A 19,235-nucleotide genomic window follows, 5' to 3' on the forward strand; every position below is an offset into this window, starting at 1 on the left:
TGTTCCATGTATTTCTCAAGGACCGTTGTTCTATCACCATTTTCTTTTCGTCAAGAGAGTTTATGATCTCTCAGGAGATTTTTCATTCTTTTCCAAATGGCCTTTAATTTTTAAAATGTATATATTAACCATTTTCTTAAAGATTGGACAATACTGGATTGATATGAAAGTATAATGTTTGGGTTTTAACTTTATTAAAGTTAATTGAAGTATTTTATTAAATTTTCAATTTAGGGAATCATGTAGTCATTATCTGGATATTGAAAAAGAGGTAATTGTTTAGCTTCAAATGCTTTTAGTGTAAAGATTACTTGTGATTTCATGAACTTTTCTTTTTTCTAATAGGCTTTCAAGGATATGCTGTATTCAGCTCAGGATCAGGCACCTTCTGTGGAGGGTAAGATGCATTAATCCCTATTATAGTCACATAAAACCCCTTTTAAAGGGAAGATATTTTAAACTGAATAGTATAAAACTAATATATCCAGCCCTATTATATAGATCTTTTATGCTTTTTAAAAATGTATTTTATGATTACTTTATATTTCAATCAAACTTTTTTGTTTGTTTAGCTTACATTTATCCTATGATGGATCTCTTAGTATCTTCTTAAATCACCTTAGCATTGTGAATCACAGATACACAATCTGTTTGGTTTAAAGTCAAAGTTTTTATTTGTGTCATTCCTGCTCCCTCCAATGTATTTTATAGCAGCCTTTATGAGTCCTTAATCCGTAATTAGTCTGAGCAACATAGTTTTTACTTTCTATTTATGCCATGTCTTTAGATGTGGATTAGTAGAAAAAAACTACATATATGTGTGTGTAAGTGATATAAGAATGTATGTGTATGCATGTGCGCAGCTCGGCTGCCATAAAATCACTGACCTAAGGACAATAGTTATCTCTCTCCAATTATCTTTATTGATCTTTTCTGTTACTTCAGCTTCTGCTCACCAGCTCATTCTTTATGGGTTTAACCTTTGATAGGTTTGGAGAGTTGTAATTTAAAGTTATAAGAGTTCTTGTGTCATTAAATAACTGAACTAATTCAACAGTTTCTTGAGGGAGTGTTCCCTCTGAGGCTGAGTAATCTTTTAAGATTTTATACCACATTTTTCAGAAGAGATGTATGTAAAAAAGTATATGCCAAGCAATGAGAAAGAATGAGATCTGTCCATTTGTAGCAGCATGGATGGAACTGGAGAGTGTTATGCTAAGTGAAATAAGTCAGTCAGAGAAAGACAGATACCATATGTTTTCACTCATACGTGGATCCTCAGAAACTTAACAGAAGACCATGGGGAGGGGAAGGGGGAAAAAAGTTACAGAAGGGAAGGAGGCAAACCATAAGAGACTCTTAAATACTGAGAACAAACTGAGGGTTGATGGGAGGGTGGGGGAGAGGGGAAAGTGGGTGATGGGCATTGAGGAGGGCACCTGTTGGATGAGCACTTGGTGTTATATGGAAACCAATTTGACAATAAATTATATATATAAAAACATAAGTAAATAAATATTTGAAAAAAAAAGTATATGCCAAGAGTAATCTAGAGTGTGTACAGATTAATATGTTTTATGAGATACCAAACTGAAATTCTATGAAGTCATTCTAGTGACAAACTTTTGGAGGCTTATTTTTACAACATGTGACAGATGAAGTTGTTTAATAAAACTATAGATCTATAATTAAAAATCTCATTTCTTTAATGACATAGAAATTTACATCTTTCATCTCCAGCCATTCTGAATTCAAAATGTGCTTCCTTTAACATCTTGAAATCTTTACCAGGGTATTGGCACTTAGGTATTATTAGTTTTATAATATGTCACTGAATTTTGGATTATAATATATTTAATATATTTAATTTTCTAATGTTTAATGGAAAACACTGAAGATTTATCACAATGTTTAGTTCTCTATTGGGTTATTATTTCCTATTTTATGTGTCTTAAAGAGTACATCTCAAAGTATTTTAAGAATGTAATAAAAATGAAATTACATGGAAGTTTAACTGATTTCTTCATTCTGTTTAATTTGCTTTACTATTGGTTCTTTTAATTTTGCTCTCAAGGTCATGCTACTTATCTTTAGTTTGCGTTTTCTTTTCTTTTCTTTTCTTTTCTTTTCTTTTCTTTTCTTTTCTTTTCCTTTTCTTTTTAAGTTTTGCCATCCATTTTGTAACAAACATATTTTGACAGGTATTGGAAGTTCTGGTGATCTTTATTTATCCCTTCATCGTGGCTCATGTTGCTCGTAATTTTCATACACTTTTAGCTGTTATTAGAGAAAAACTGAATTCTATGAAAGTGTGCTAAAATGACAAATACTTACAGTTAAAAGAACTTTTTTTAATATCATCATCCAGAGGCATTAACTTCTTTGGATCCTGTTTTAAAGGGAGTATTGTAGGCTGATCATGCAGATGTCTGTGCTACTTTCACAAGGGAAATATTCCATACTGGTTTATTCTTTCTACTCACATTGAAACCATGTAATTTTTATTTTCTTAAAATGAATTTTTCTGTTTTGAGATACTTGAGAATTGAAGATACTGAAAAGTGGTTTAAAGAAATGCTGTTCTGTGTGGTATTGAGGTTAGAAAATGTTATTAAAGTGACTATCATTTTGTCTAATTTGATTCCGGTACTATATTAATTTACTATATTTATATGGTATTAAATTTGAATGTTTGTTTTGTTGTTTGTTTATTTATTTAGAGAGAGAGAGAGTACATGCATGGCAGAGAGAGAATCCCAAGCTGTCAGTATGGAGCCCCATGTGAGGCTCAAATCTCACCAACCGTGAGATTATGACCTGAGCCAAAATCAAGGGTCAGACATACCACCCAGGCACCTTCTTTGTTTTTTTTCTTTTCCTTTTCCTTTTCCTTTTCCTCTTCCTTTTATTTTCCTTTTCTTTTCCTTTTCCTTTTTCTTTCTCTTTCTTTCTCTTTCTCTTTCTCTCTTTTTCTTTTTCTTTTTCTTTTTCTTTTTTGAGAGAGAGAGAGAGAGAGAGAATGCAAGCAGGGGAGAGGGGCAGAGGGAGAGAGAGAGAATCTTAAGCAGGCTTCATGCTCAGTTTAGAGCCTGATGTGGAGCTTTATCCCACAACTCTGGGATCATGACCTGAGCTGAAATCTAGAGTTGGATGCTCAACTGACTGAGCCAACCAGGTGCCCCCCAAATTTTAACATTTTTAAAGGCAAAAATGTTTGCTAGGACTTGATTATCTTTTTGAACATTGTCTTTTTCTTTTCATTCTCTTTGTTTTCTATACCTTAAGTTTTTAGTAGGCTTAAAACTTTTGGTACCAGTGAGCAAGTTTTTTTTGTTTTTTTTTATCTTAAAACTGAAGAATACCATAGTATACCATGAGTTGGTACTTCTCAAATCTGCTATATGCTTAATTCAGTTTACCACTGTTTGTTTGTCTTGTTTTATGAGTACTGATACTTGGTTCCCATCTCAGACCAATTAAAATAGGATCTGGGAGTGAAGCCCAGGCATTGGTGGTTTTACACTCTCCCAAGTGATTTTAATAATAACCAAAGTTGAGAACCCCTGCCATAAATCTTAAATAATTTTTGATCAATACTGTTAATGCTAATTTCTTTTAAATAGTAATTAGGTTTATAGACTTCTTAAGTTCATTGATATTTTGATTATTCTATGAGAATATGGGAGTTTTTTTTGTTTAAAGCATCCATAGGACATTGATATTTTTAAAAATGTTTATTGAATTGAATCTAAGTAATAGCTGTACTGATTACATATGTTAAGTGGTAAAACGTAACATCATTATTAAAATTAAACATTTTTGTTGACTTGTTATATTAGATGAGGTATAGTAAAATAAGTAGCTTCCTCACATTTTATGTTACTTTTGTTTAAGGTAGAATGGATTTATAATTATAGTCAAAGAACAGTGACTTGAAATGGATTTTGTAAGAGTGAAGTGGTTTATTTGATGAAATGCTTAGAATATGAAAGTGTTAATAAGAAGTTGACCACAGACGCAGTTTTTTGTACTAGTGAATTATTTTCTTCCAACTTTGTAAGACATTTCAAGATAGTGCCTTTACTTTTCATTAATAAAGTGGGCTTTTTCCTCATTTAAAAATAAACCAACCAAACAAAATAATTTCTTTTTTTTTTGTATTTTTAAGTAATTTTTTTAAAATTTACATCCAAGTTAGTATATAGTACAACAGTGATTTCAGGAGTAGATTCCTTAATGCCCCTTACCTATTTAGCCCATCCCCCCTCCCACAACCCCTCCAGTAACCCTCTGTTTATTCTACATATTTAAGAGTCTCTTATGTTTTGTCCCCTTCCCTGTTTTTATATTATTTTTGCTTCCCTTCCCTTATGTTCATCTGTTTTGTATCTTAATGTCCCCATATGGTGAAGTCATATGATTTTTGTCTTTCTCTGACTAATTTTGCTTAGCATAATACCCTCTAGCTCCATCTACATAGTTGCAAATGGCAAGATTTCATTCTTTTTGATTGCCAAGTAATACTCCATTGTGTGTGTGTGTGTGTGTGTGTGTGTGTGTGTGTGTGTGTATGCTACCTCTTCTTTATCCATTCATCATCTATTGATGGACACTTGGGCTCTTTCCATACTTTGGCTGTTGTTGATAGTGCTACTATAAACATTGGGGTGCATGTGCCCCTTCGAAATAGCATACCTGTATCCCTTGGATAAATACCCAGCAGTGCAATTGCTGGGTCATAGGGTAGTTCTATTTTTAATTTTTTGAGGAACCTCCATACTGTTTTCCTGAGTGGCTGCAACAGTTTGCATTCCCACCAGCAGTGCAAAAGAGATCCTCTTTCTCCGCATCCTTGCCAATATCTGTTGTTGCCTGAGTTGTTAATGTTAGCCATTCTGACAGGTGTGAGGTGGTATCTCATTGTGGTTTTGATTTGTATTTCCCTGATGATGAGTGATGTGGAGCATTTTTTCATGTGTCGGTTGGCCATCTGGATATCTTCTTTGGAGAAGTGTCTATTCATGTCTTTTGCTCATGTCTTCACTGGATTATTTGGTTTTTGGGTGTTGAGTTTGATAAGTTCTTTATAGACTTTCGATACTAACCCTTTAACTGATACTTTATTTGAAAATATCTTCTCCCTTTCTGTCCTTTGTCATTTAGTTTTGCTGATTGTTTCCTTTGCTGTGCAGAAGCTTTTTATTTTGATGAGGTCCCAATGTTCATTTTTGCTTTTGTTTCCCTTGCTGCGGCCAAGGTCAGAGAGGTTTTTGCCTGCTTTCTCCTCGAGGATTTTGATGGCTTCCTGTCTTACATTTAGGTCTTTTATTCATTTTCAGTTTATTTTTCTGTATGGTGTAAGAAAGTGGTCCAGGTTCATTCTTCTGCATGTCGTTGTCCAGTTTTCCCAGTACCACTTGCTGAAGAGACTGTCTGTTCCATTGGATATTGTTTCCTGCTTTGTCAAAGATTAGTTGGCCATACATTTGTGGATCCATTTCTGGGTTCTCTATTCTGTTCCACTGATTTGAGTGTCTGTTTCTGTGCCAGTACCATACTGTCTTGATGATTACAGCTTTGTAATACAGCTTGAAGTCCGGGATTGTGATGCCTCCTGCTTTGGTTTTCTTTTTCAAGATTGCTTTGGCTATTCGGGGTCTTTCCTGGTTCCATACAAATTTTAAGATTGTTTGTTCTAGCTCTGTTAAGAATGCTGGTGTAATTTTGATACCGATTGCATTGAATATGTAGATTGCTTTGGGTAGTATTGACATTTTCATAAAAATATTTGTTCTTCCTGTGCAAGAACATGGAATATTTTCCCATTTTTTTTGTGTTTTCTTCAATTTCTTTCATAAGCTTTCTATAGTTTTCAGTTTATAGATTTTTCACCTTTTTGGTTAGATTTATTCCTAGGTATTTTATGGCTTTTGATGCAATTGTAAATGGGATTGATTCCTTGATTTCTCTTTCTGTTGCTTCATTATTGGTATATAGGAATGCAACTGATTTCTGTGTGTTGATTTTATATCCTGCAGCTTTGCTGAATTCATGGATCAGTCCTAGCAATTTTTTGGTGGAATCTTTTGAGTTTTCCATGTAGAGTATCATGTCATCTGCGAAGAATGAAAGTTTGACCTCCTCATGGCTGATTTGGATGCCTTGTATTTCTTTGTGTTGTCTGATTACTGAGGCTAAGACTTCTAACACTATGTTGAATAATAGTGGTGAGAGTGGACATCCCTGCCTTCTTCCTGACCTTAGGGAAAAAGATCTCAGTTTGCCCCCCAAAATAATTTCAATGCATTAAGAAATCAAGACATGTTCACTTAAAGTTATTTTTTTTTTACTCAAATAAGTAGATATGCAGATTTATGGTATTTTGCTTCATTCATCCTTTGAGAGTGAATTTCATGGATGATATATACATTGATTTTTGGAAAATAAAGGGTCTCTTTTTATTTAAAATAGATTTCTTATTGGGGCACCTGGGTGGCTCATTTGGTTAAGCATCTGACTCTTGGTTTCGGTTCAGGTCATGATCTAGCAGTTCATGAATTTGAGCCCCCCGTCGAGCTCTGTGCTGACAGTGTGGAGCCTGCTTGAGATTCTCTCTCTCCCTCCCTCTCTGCCCCTCCCCTGCTCTCTCTCTCTCTCTCTCTCAAAATAAATAAGTAAACTTCAAACAAGTTTTAAAATAGATGTCATGTAATTTGGAAATGCTCATATTCTGAAGTAATATACATTAAGAAAGCTTAAGGACTTATTTTCAAGCATTCCTTATCAACTTGTATTTAATCTCTTTTTGATATGTATTATTATCTACTCTTCTGTGTAATCTCTATTATTTTGATAAATATTTACATTTGGAAATATTATATGACTGAAAAACTGACAAAATTCTATGTTAAAGTTTATACATTTTATTGGTTTTTATTTTTATTATTTTTTTAATGTTTATTTTTGAGAGAGAAAGAGAGCATGAGCAGGAAAGGGGCAGAGAGAGAGGGGAACAGAGGATCCAAAGTGGGCCCTGCACTGACAGCGGAGAGCCGAATGTGGGGCTCAAAGTCACAAACCATTGAGATCATGACCTGAGCTGAAATCAGACGCTCAATCGACTGAGCCATCTAGGCACCCCTTATTGGTTTTTAAATAATGGCATAAATAATTAAAGCATTTTACTATTTAAATTTTTTTTTTCTGCAGAAAGACTTGTAGAGCAGCATAGCATGACAGTAGAATGAGAATATTAAAATTATAGAATTGTGGATTTTTTTTAGTGTAGAGAACAGATACTCAGAATCCTTGGTATTAATCTTTAATGGAGTAGTATTTTAGGAATGTTTGGAAAGTAATGATAAAAACTTTTAAACTGTATTGTATTTTTACAGTTCCTGCTGCCAGTGAGGTTTTGGGTATTTGGGACAGATTAAATGAAACTGCCAACTCATGGTTCCCCAACAGTGAATTAGTGACACCTTCATAATCGGGATTGTTTTGAGACAAAATAATTTAGTATACATGTGAAAATAGACCTCTTAATTGCAATACCCATCTGACATAGTCAAATTTTCAATGATAGAGAACGAGTAGTAAATATAAATTGATACATTTTTTACCTTTTCTCTCATGCTTCCCCCCCCCTCCCCAATTTGGTATCTCAGTGACTTTATGGAATTAATCTACTTGGGTAAATATTTATACCTTTTTTGGGGGAAACTTCCCTCTTCTCCAGGGCACATTAAAAATTCTTCCTTCCTTCCTTCCCTCCTTCCTTCCTTCCTTCCTTTCTTTCTTAAGTTTATTTATTTATTTTGAGAGAGAGCACGCCAGCAGTGGAGGGGCAGAGAGAGAGAGGAAGAGAGAGAATCCTGAGCAGGCTCCGCACTGTCAGTGCAGAGCCCAGTGCGGGGCTCAAACTCAGGAACTGTAAGATCATGACCTGAGCTGAAGTCAAGAGTCAAACACTTAATCAATTGAGCCACCTAGGCATCCCCAGGGTACTTTTGATTTATATAATTTATATACGTACAAATTTATATACTGTTCATATAACTTATATGCCATATTAATCTGTTTTTACTCTGAATTAATTTCAAGTACAGTTTCAGACTTTGACATTCTCTTTTTAAAATTACTGTCTTTCCTTTAGAAGCATTAATGTTTTCTACTTTTTAATTGTGATGGCAAAATATGAGAACCTGATGGTAAACCTAGGTCACAGAAATAACAGATCATTGACATTTCTAACTGAAAGGGACTTTAAAATATCATTTTGCCTCACCCCCATTTTAGATTTGTGTGATCTGAGACCATGCTAATGTTGCATGGCTCAATAAGGACAATCAGGATTACAGATGCTGTATGTGCCGACAAAGGGAGAATTCCAGAGATTAAACTAATATTGAATATAAAAATGATTTTTTATATTCTTTTCATTTTTATTTAAAAGATGTCTTTGAATAAAATTTTTAATTGGATATTATTTTGACCCTCTGTATTTTAAAAGGTGTATGAAGTGTTGCCTTGAATAATACTGAACTGTTTGACTTGTTGGGAAAAAGCTATTTGTATCTTTCAAGAAATGTCTCTTTACTCATTTTTATTGTTGTTGTTACTCCACATGGTTCCCAGAAGTACTGGGGAAGATTTATAGAATTAGATAAAATATATTAGATAACAGTAGTTGTAGAGGTTAGAATAAGGGGAGAATTAAGATAGAATAGTGAGGAGCACCTAGGTGGATCAGTTGGTTAAGCATCCAACTCTTGATTTTGGTCATGATTTCATATTTGTGAATTCAAGCCCCATGTCGGGCTTGGGGCAGCGTGGAGCCTGCTTGGGATTCTCTCTCTCTCTCTCTCTCTCTCTCTCTCTCTCTCTCTCTCTCTCTCTCTCTCCCTCCCTCCCTCCCTCCCTCCCTCCCTCTCTCTCTCCCTCTCTCCCTCTCTCTCTCCCCCTCTCCCTCTCCCCCTCCCCCTCCCCCTCCCCCTCCGCCTCTGCCTCTCCCTCTCCCTCCCCCTTTCTCCCTCCCTCCCTCCCTCCTCCCTCCCTTGCTCATGCTCTCTCTGTCTCAAAATAAATAAACATTAAGAAAAAAAAGAATAGTGAGATAAAGCTCTAGTAAATTTAGTGTATAAACTAGATATTGTAAAGATCCTGGGATAGGAAAAGAACATCAGGTAAAAACTAAGGAAATCTGTGTACATTATAGATCTTAGTTTGTGATAATGTATCAGTAGCGGTTTATTAATTGTAACAAATGTACCATATGCATGTAAGATATTAATGATGAAACTTGTGGGGTATATATGAGAACTTTCTGGACTATCTTTGTAACTTTTTTGTAAATCTGAAACTATTCTAAAAGCAAACATTATTTTAAAAAATAGATGCCATTGATGCCATTAAGGTTTTATACAATTGCTAGAAGCTAATTCTTATCAGGGAATAGATGAGAGCATGATTAACTTCAGAATTCACATAAGTTAAATTTATATCAGTTTCTTAGAAAAAGTTCAGCTGTTACTGAACATGAGATTTGAGAGAAATTCTTCCTTTGGACCTTCATGAAGAGCATTTGGTGTATGTGATGAATAGTATCCCCAACAATAATTCTATAAAAAGTATGACAGTGGAGTTTCATAAGGCTCCTTCATACAGTGTGACAGTATAATGGAAACATTTATTACTTTAACCTACAAGGCCCTAAATAATCTGGTTCTGTGTTCATGACCTCACATTCTACCATTTTCCCCCTTGTTCACTAGGCTCTAGTCACATTGCCTTTCTTTCTGTACCTGAATCAGGCCAAGCTTTCTCTTTGAGTAAGGCTTTATTAGCTCTTGCCATGATGAGAATCATTTGATCATTCTGTAGCTGTGTTCTTTGAAGGACCTTCTGAATATTCAATCTTATGTATCCACTCAGTCACTTAAATTATGTCAACCATTTTATTTATTTCTTTGCATAGTATTTCTCACTGGTTTTTTTCTTTTTAATTTTTTAATGTTTATTTTTGAGAGGAGAGAGAGAGGGAGACATAGAATCTGAAGCAGGCTCCAGGCTCTGAGCTGTCAGCACACAGCCTGATGTGGGGCTTGAATTCACAAGCCATGAAATCATGACCTGAGCCCAAGTCTGATGCTTAACTGGCTGAGCCACCCAGGTGCCCCTCAGTTTCTGGTATCTTATGGCTTCCCCCCTCCCTTCCCCCCCCCCCCCCCCGCAATGATTTATTAGCTTTCTTGAGACCAATATAAGTCCCTTGACATCAGAGATTTTTTTCTTTTTTTCCTGTTTTATACCTAGTATCTTAAATACCTTACATATTTATTGAGCACATTAATGAGTAGGAATAAAAATGAATCCTTTTGCTCAATCTTCTTTGAAGCCAGAGTACTGTTTGTGGGGAAAAAAGGAGCAAAATAACGTAGCTTGCTTCTTGTTCTTATTTTTGTTTTTTAATTTTTAAACTTGATCTTTAGATGCAGAATTTTACCTCCTGGTTAGATGGCTAAGCATATTATTTATTGTTATTGTTTTATAATGCTAACACTGTAATTTCATAAGGTATAGTCTCCGGTGACAATGTAGCATTTCTTAAGCAGATGATACAAGATCTTAGTTTAAACATTTTGTGTTTTTGCGGCATCTTGTTGTCTTGATGCCAAATGTAGAGTTTCATTTGATTGCTGAAAAATCGTATTTTATAAGCTGTTGAGTGACTGTGTATTTTTTAAGACATTAAATTACTTTTTATGTTTTTACATGTTTGATATGCTTCCTTTGAAAAATACATGAAGTAGGCATAAATTTGAAAAATCATATATAAATTGTTGGAGGTTTTTTTCATATACGTTTACTATATACATATACTAGAATATATCATTTATTTATTTATTAAATATAATTTGTTGTCAAGTTAGCTAACATATATTGTATACAGTGTGCTCTTGGCTTTGGGAGTAGATTCCTATGATTCATCGCTTACATACAATATCCAATGCTCATCCCAACAAGTGCCCTCCTCAGTGCCTATCACCCATTTTCCCCTCTCCCCTGCCTCCCCCCCCCCCCCACATCAACCCTCAGTTTGTTCTCCGTGGAATATACTTTTTAGACTATTTGAATTAAAATGGAAAGACCTACTGAAAAAAATCTTTGTAAACAAAGGTTTCCCTTTTACATTTTGCCTGTTATATTCTTTTTGATGGGGAGAAGATATAGCTAATGTTAGCCTAATACAGCTCTCTCATTCAGTTGGCTTAATACAGCTATTGGATTTTCTGAGGTGGAATGAATAGATACAGTTAAGGACACAGGTCCCTGACCATTATTACACTAGTCTCTGCTATTCTGCCATTTCTTTAGTCTCCCCACCGCCTCCCCAATCTTGTAAACAGGTTTTGTTGGATCATTTTTGCTTAGGTTCCTTCTGCTTATTGAACTTGGTTAGCAGATGTGTTACAGTCTCCCTAAGCTCCTTAGAATTCAGCTCTTAGTGGCATTGAAGATGAAAGTATGCTTGTAAATTATTCATTCCGATTATATGCTTGAATGGACAGAGTCCACTTAGGCATCTTCTTCTACCTCACCTCTGTCCCAGGTCTTTGTTGTTTTAACAGATGTGAGCTTGCTTTTTAGTCCTAGAGGATGGAAGATTGAATTGCATTTCTAAAATTCATGAAGTAGTTTTTGCATGTATATAATTACTGTCAAATGTATGCATTCATAATATATTAGTTTTCTCATGATATTTATAATCTTATATCTCCCCTCCCCCCAGTTTTCATTTTGTTATCCTGTATCATTATCTTCTTAAAAATTATTTACATGACTCTTCTGAACTAGAAATAAAATGATTTGATATTCATAATAGGGAGAGCTATATCTAATTTGCTACACTTTCAGGTGAGCAATGGCAGGAGAGTGTCCTTTGTAAGTTCCACTTGTCTGTTAGTGTCGTTTAATCATTTATTATCAATTTTCAAAAATTTTCTTTTAGTGGGTTAATATTGCATGAGAGGACAGTATACCAGGGACTAGTAGAGAGTTTAACCCTAAAAATGAGACACTAGATTCATTTGTAGTCACTGCAACCTTGTTTTGAGAGCCATTGAGAAATGCAGATGGCTAAGAGTGAAAGTTGAGACAAGAGTTAAGCCAACAAGATAATTGTCATCTCTTTAAGAATAATGTATGTTGGGGGGTACCTGGTGGCTCAGTCAATTAAGCGTCCAACTTTGGCTCAGGTTATGATTTCGCAGTTTTTGAGTTTGAGGCCTGTGTTGGGCTCTGTGCTGACAGCCCAAAGCTTGGAGCCTACTTCAGATTCTCTGTCTCCCTCTCTGTCTCTACCACACCCCCCCCCTCCCCAACCCCCTGGGCCCTCTTGCACTCTGTCTCTCTCTCTCAAGAATAAACATTAAGAAAAAAGATAACAATTTTAATTCTCCATTAGCTTCTTTAAGAAAGGATGAAAAGATATGATTGATATTCATGCCATGTATTGAAGTTTGTTTGTTTCTTATTAAAAAAATTGTTGTATAGTTGACATACACTACATTAGTTTCAGGTGTATAATGAAGTTATTTCTGAAGGGTGTTATTTCATGTTTGCAGTGGAAAATAATTTCATATTCATTTATATTGTGGAAATAGTAGCTTCTAGATACTAAGTATTATTACCTTCAGAAATAATATTGTGTGTTCTTTAAAGGTGCCACTAACCTTAAACCAGTTCACTAATTGGAAAGATATGCTTCTGAATAGTAAACAGCATTATTCTTCAAGTTGATGAAATTCCTTCTTTTCTTTCACAGAAGGAGAATTAAATGTAGTTGGATGCTCATTGCTAGAAGATAAGATAATGATATAAGTAGGTGGTAAAATTACATGGCAAAAATGAATATCAGCTTTGAGTAGCATACAGGTAGGAAGCTAGAAGAAATGAAGAAATGCTTGGGATGTAGGTTTATTATCCTTTCTTTCCACACCACAGAATAGAGTATTTTCAGTGTTTCAATTTTTCCTTCCCTTATAAAAATCAGTAACTTATAAAGATACTGTGTCATTTACCACACAGTGCTGTTTCTTTTTTTTTTATGATAAGTTTGAGGGAGGGTCATGAAGTAGAGAGGGGATAATTACAAAACATGAAACAAAAAAGCTCTGGGACTTCTTGGTATATACTCTCCATTAGAGAGGAGAAGGTAACACACCAAATGCATGAAACTGGTGATTTCAGATAGAGTTTCCACACTAGCTATTAGACATCTGGAACATTGTTAAAGCTTTCAGATGGCAGAGTTTGAAGTAAGATAAATTCTTCTTTATGCCTTTTTTTTTCCTTTGGGCAGAGCCACTTTAACTGTTAAATGAAAGAATGCTACTGAGAAAGGTAGAAAGAAACATAAAGTTATGATCAGTGAGCAGTTTCCAGCAGTAGGTATACATCGTTGAATAAAAGAAACAAAAATTCTTGCCTTCAAAATGGAAAAGATGCTCAAACGTTATTTAGATTCACAACAACTTCCAATTATTGAGTCAGTATGAGGAAGGACTAGGTAGTCAATATTTGAAAGAGTAGATAATTCCTTGTATTAGTTTTTGGTGGTTGTTTTAACCACCACAAACTTATTGTGGCTTAAAATAAGAGAAATTTATTCTCTCACGGTTCTGGAGGCCAGAGTCTGAAATCAGGGTGTTGACAGAGCTACACTCCTAGAACTTTGGTGGGGAGAGTCTGCCTCTTCTAGTCTCTAGCAGTTGCCGGTTTCCTTGGCTGTGGCCACTTCACTCCAATCTCTGACTCTTCATTTTGCCTTCAACGTTGTCTCTTTATTCTCCTGGTATCTAAGGATATTTGTCATTGGATTTAAGGCTGCCTGGATAATTCAGGATGGTTTCATCTCAGGATTATTAATTATATCTTTTTAAATTTTTTTTTTTCAACGTTTATTTATTTTTTTTGGGACAGAGAGAGACAGAGCATGAACGGGGGAGGGGCAGAGAGAGAGGGAGACACAGAATCGGAAACAGGCTCCAGGCTCTGAGCCACCAGCCCAGAGCCCGACGCGGGGCTCGAACTCACAGACCGCGAGATCGTGACCTGGCTGAAGTCGGACGCTTAACCGACTGCGCCACCCAGGTGCCCCAGTAATAGTCATTTCTTAACATTATTAAATATCTGACAGGATTTACATTTCCCTCATTATTTTATACCTTTTTTTTTTTTCTTTTAAAGACTCATTTGTGGAATGTCTGGGTGGCTCAGTTGGTTAAGCATCAGATTCTTGATTTCAGCTTGGTCATGATCTCATGGTTCATGGAATTGGGCCCGCCTGGGGCTCACGCTGACAGCATGGAGCCTGTTTGGGATTCTTTCTCTCCTCTTCCACATCCCCTTCCCCCCCCCCCCCCCCGCCCCCATGTGCACACATGCTCTCTCTCAAAATAAGTAAACATTTAAAAAAAGATTCACTTGTTTGAATAGTGACTCACATAAGATCCATCATATGATGCATTGCAGATTGATTAATAAGTCCCTTAATTCTTCATTGTTTATGGCAGCACCATCTGATATGGTAGACACATGTGGCTATTTAAATTTAAATTAAATTGGGAATGCAGACTGGTGTGGCCACCTTAGAAAACAATATGGAGGTACCTAAAAAAATTAAACATAGCACCACCTTATGACCCAGCAATTGCACTACTAGGTATTTATCCAAAGGATACAAAAATGCTGATTCAAAGGGACATATGAATCCCAATGTTTATAGAAGCACTGTCAACAATAGCCAAGTTACGGAAAGAGCCAAAATGTCCATCAGCTGATGAATGGATAAAGATGTGGTGTATACACACACACACACACACACACACACACACACACACATATACATGCAATGTGTACAATACTATATACATGTAATACACTAATATATACTATATATTATATATATATATACAGTATATATACTATATACTAATATACAATATACATACTATATATATATAATATACTAACATACAATATACATACTATATACCATAATGCAATGTATATGAATACGGGCACTTGTTGGGATGAGCACTGGGTGTCATATGGAAACCGATTTGACAATAAGTTATATTTAAATAAATAAATAATTAATTTAAATTAAAATTTAAATGGAATATTCTGATCCTTAATCACACTACCACCATATCAAGTACTCAGTAGCCCCATGAAGTTAGGGGCAACCTTACAGGACAGAATATTTGTCTCATTGAAGAAAGTTCTTTTGGTCAGAGTTGATCTATAGGTTTCCTCTCCAACTCTTTTATTTATCTTATATTTTCTGTTCTTCTTTAAAAATTTTTATTATTATTGTTATTGGCAGGACAAACTGGCTAGTTTGGTTTTCTTTGTCTCCCAGAGTCTGGATTTTACTGATTACATTCCTGTAGTGTACTTTAACATAGTCTCTATTCTTGTGTCTCCTGTAAATTTATAGTTAAATCTAGAAGCTTGATCTAATTCATATTAAAGGGTATGCATATATATTTTTTCCCAAGACAACTTTATAGGTGCTGGTGTGTACTTCTATTAGGGGGCACATATAATATCAGATTGTTTCTGTCTTTGTAATGTTACAAGCTATTGATGGTCAATGCCTAGTCCTAGATTCATGAATTCATTAAGGTTCATAAAATGGTGATATTCCAGCTTTCCTGTGTTTATTAGCCAGAATTCTGTAAAGGGAAACTCTCCTTTGTAAACTGGTTATCTTTAGCTATAGATACAGGAAAGGTAGGTCAATTGCCTAATTCTCATCCTTTATTTTCTAGTTTTGAAAATAATACTGGCTTTCTAACATTTTCCAAAGATGACCAGTGAAAAATTTTTAAGTGTGTTAATGAATTATTTTATTTAAACATACTTGGTGTGTTTTTGTCCAGTATAGTTTTTATCCTTATTATTGATCAGATTTTCAACTTTGGCCCAGTGGGAGCCTCTTTAGGTGGTTTCCTCATTTATTTTGATATGACTTTCACAATCTTTGATAGCTTCTTTTCTATCTGATATGACAGAATTTTTCCACACTCATGATTTTCCAGCTTGGGACCTGGGATTATCTATTTTACAAAACCCTCTTATTAGTTCTTTTAGTGATAACCAAGGAGTCTTAATTTCTTTAGAAGCCACATACTGGGCACTTCTTTCAAAGTGTCAATGCCATTGAGTTATTCATTGTTTTTAGGCTTTGTTTTTTAGCAGAAAGAAATACATGTAATGTCACACATATATGTACATGCACATGTTTAAAATATATATGTGTGTATATATATATACATATATATATATACACACACACACATATGTATGTATATAAGATAAAATACCTATTCTTTAAAGCTTAGATTCTTAGTATACTAAGAAAGTATCTACTCTAGCTGAAAAGGTGAAATGTGATGATTTTTTTAGGAGTGAATAATACTGTTAGGTATAGTAACCACATGTACAGCTCTTTGGGATTAGAGTGGAGTAGGGAATCTACCTATACTGATTAAATTTTCATTTTCTTCATTGAAGGTTAAGAGGTGAAACATAGTTTATCACCTATAAGGCGGAGTGCCAATTTGTGGTTCTTGATGAGAAATTGATCAGTTGTGATTGTTACAAGAGGTGTAATCAGTGAGATTAGAAAGGGAAATTGAATTTATATTGGTGTGTTATCATAATGCAATTAATTTTGCATGTACATATCTGAGGCACATAAATCTTGTTTGAGTTTGAAATGTCTACACTTTGAATCAGGCATTGCAAATGTAGTGTGATTAAATATATTTAAGAGTTTCTCTTGTTCCACAATTGCTGTGCAGTATGAAATATGTTCTTATTAGGCTGTTCACAGAGGAATCTTTTGGTTGCTATAATAAGAAGATGAAATAGCTAAATTTGTGCATTCCTTTTAGAAAGGATGGAACAGGGGCGCCTGGGTGGCTCAGTCAGTTAAACGTCCGACTTCAGCTCAGGTCATGATCTCGCGGTCCGTGAGTTCGAGCCCCGCGTCGGGCTCTGTGCTGACAGCTCAGAGCCAGGAGCCTGTTTCAGATTCTGTGTCTCCCTCTCTCTGACCCTCTCCCGTTCATGCTCTGTCTCTCTCTGTCTCAAAAATAAAACGTTAAAAAAAAATTATAGAAAGGATGGAACAGAATAAGAGGATTTATATTGTAAGATTTATTATTGTTATACTCTTATTTCTTCTGTATGGGATGTCTGTCATCTTGGTAGGAGGGTGGATTGTTATCTTTTTAAAAGACTACAACTAGTTTTTCTTCTTAAGGAAAAACATGATATAGTTCACTAATGACACAGTAACTAAATTAGGGTATTTACAGCAGAGAGGAATTTTTAACAGTATAAGAATAACACAGTATATTGGGTAGATATTCTCAGTAGCAGTTTATCCACAATGACCATAGCAGAATGTTCATAAATAATGTAGTAAAAGAATGAGTAATGGAAGAGGTGAGATTTGAATTGGGTCTTGAAGCATAGTTACAGCTGCAGGAGAGGGCTGTTTAGGCACAGAGAAGCAACAGGACAAAACCAGAGGTGCAAGTACATAGGACATTCAGTGGAGATTCAGGAGAGGACTTTAAATGAAGCAAAGGGTTATTAGAGGAGAATAGTGAGCTGTAAGGATGACACCAAATTTCCAAGGGGCTTAAATTTTTTTTAAAGTTGGACTCTAATTGGACCCAACATTGGGGCTATTAGTCTAATGCAGGTTAGAATTCAGAGGTCATTGTGAGTTCTTTGTTCCACATGATCCACATTCAAAAACAGAGTCTTGGTACTGTTCTGAATGGATTGCACAATTGGAAATACAGAGGAATATTGGCTTTAAGTGGTACCATCCAATCTCCAGTTCTGCAAGTTTTATGTTTTTTGTAGTTGTGTCTTCATGTTGGGGTCCTCCAGTTGTCTGCCATTAACACTTAAGGCCACATGCTTGCTTCTTTAAGAGTATTGGGAAAAGCAGATTCATGATTTTTAGTTAGGTACATGACTCAGAATATGCACAGAAGCATTTTTTTTTTTTTTGGTGAAATTAACATAACGTAAAATTAATGATTTTATTTTGTATTTTTTGATTTTTTTTTTTAGTTTATTTTTTGAGAAAGAGAGCAAGGGGGAGGGGCAGAGAGAAAGGGAGAGAGAATCCCAAGCAGGCTCTGCACTGTCAGCACAGAGTCCAAGGTGGGGATTTTAAAGTATACTGAGATTAGTGGCATTTTGGTACATTCAGTTTTGTGCAACCATCACTTATATCAAGACACAGCATTCTTTCTTTCTTTTTTTTTAAGTTTATTTATTGTGAGAAAGAGTGAGCAGGGGAGGGGCAGACAGGGAGAGAAAATCCCAAGCAGGCTCTCACTGTAAGCACAGAGCCAATATGGGGCTCGAACTTTTGAACTGTGAGATCATTACCTGAGCTGAAATCAAGAGTCAGAGGCTTAACCAACTGAGGCACCCAGGAGTCCCCATTTTTTTTTAAGTTTATTTCTTTTTTTTAGTAATCTCTGAACCCAGCATGGGTTTTGAACTCATGTCCTGACAACAAGAGTTGTGTGCTCTTCGGACTGACCTAACCAGGCACCCCAAGACACAGAGAACTCTTAAGTGGAATTTACTTAAATGGAAAACCGGGTTTACAATAAAGTAATTTTTGGCATTATTTTGCTTGCTAATTTCTCAGTCTATGTCACTTGTAGAATTTTTTTTTTGAAACTTCCTTGCATTCATATTTAAGTTTCTAATTTTGGGGAATCTAAACAATTGCTAGAATGGTATTTTTCTTGTTTTGATAATAGTCAAAAAAAGAAGCAACAAGGTAAACACTTGAATAGATTTTTTTTGTTCACTTTTGACTAGAATGGAGTAGTAATTTAATTTATTTAATTGTGGAATTCTTTTTCAGTTTAGAGCTGTCCATGGTGGTGTTTGGATTTGGGAGATTCAAACTTTTTAATGTGCCTACAGAACACTATCTGAATAAGGCTGTGGGATACAGGAGGACCTCATTCTCTTCTCTTTAGGTTGTGTGTTACGACCCTAGAAGAGTGAGAGTTATGCTTCCTGATTTTAGTTATCTTTTTCTTCTTTTTACCTTAACTCTCCCCAAAATCTGCACGTTTATTTGTAATATCCCAGTAGAAGCAAAAGTTGTTTGTTGT

At 35.2% G+C, this 19,235-nt stretch overlaps 1 protein-coding gene across 1 annotated transcript in view; it reads left to right on the top strand.

Annotated features, from left to right (window-relative positions):
• XPR1 (xenotropic and polytropic retrovirus receptor 1) overlaps positions 1–19,235 on the top strand; it is a 218,168-nt gene that overhangs the window by 27,571 nt on the left and 171,362 nt on the right. Inside the window, exon 2 of the mRNA XM_045452568.1 lies at positions 346–397. Coding sequence (XP_045308524.1) covers positions 346–397 — 52 coding nt within the window. The remainder of the gene's footprint in view (positions 1–345; positions 398–19,235) is intronic.

This window comes from Leopardus geoffroyi, chromosome C3, assembly GCF_018350155.1.
Source record: "Leopardus geoffroyi isolate Oge1 chromosome C3, O.geoffroyi_Oge1_pat1.0, whole genome shotgun sequence".
Taxonomy (NCBI): Eukaryota; Metazoa; Chordata; class Mammalia; order Carnivora; family Felidae; genus Leopardus; species Leopardus geoffroyi.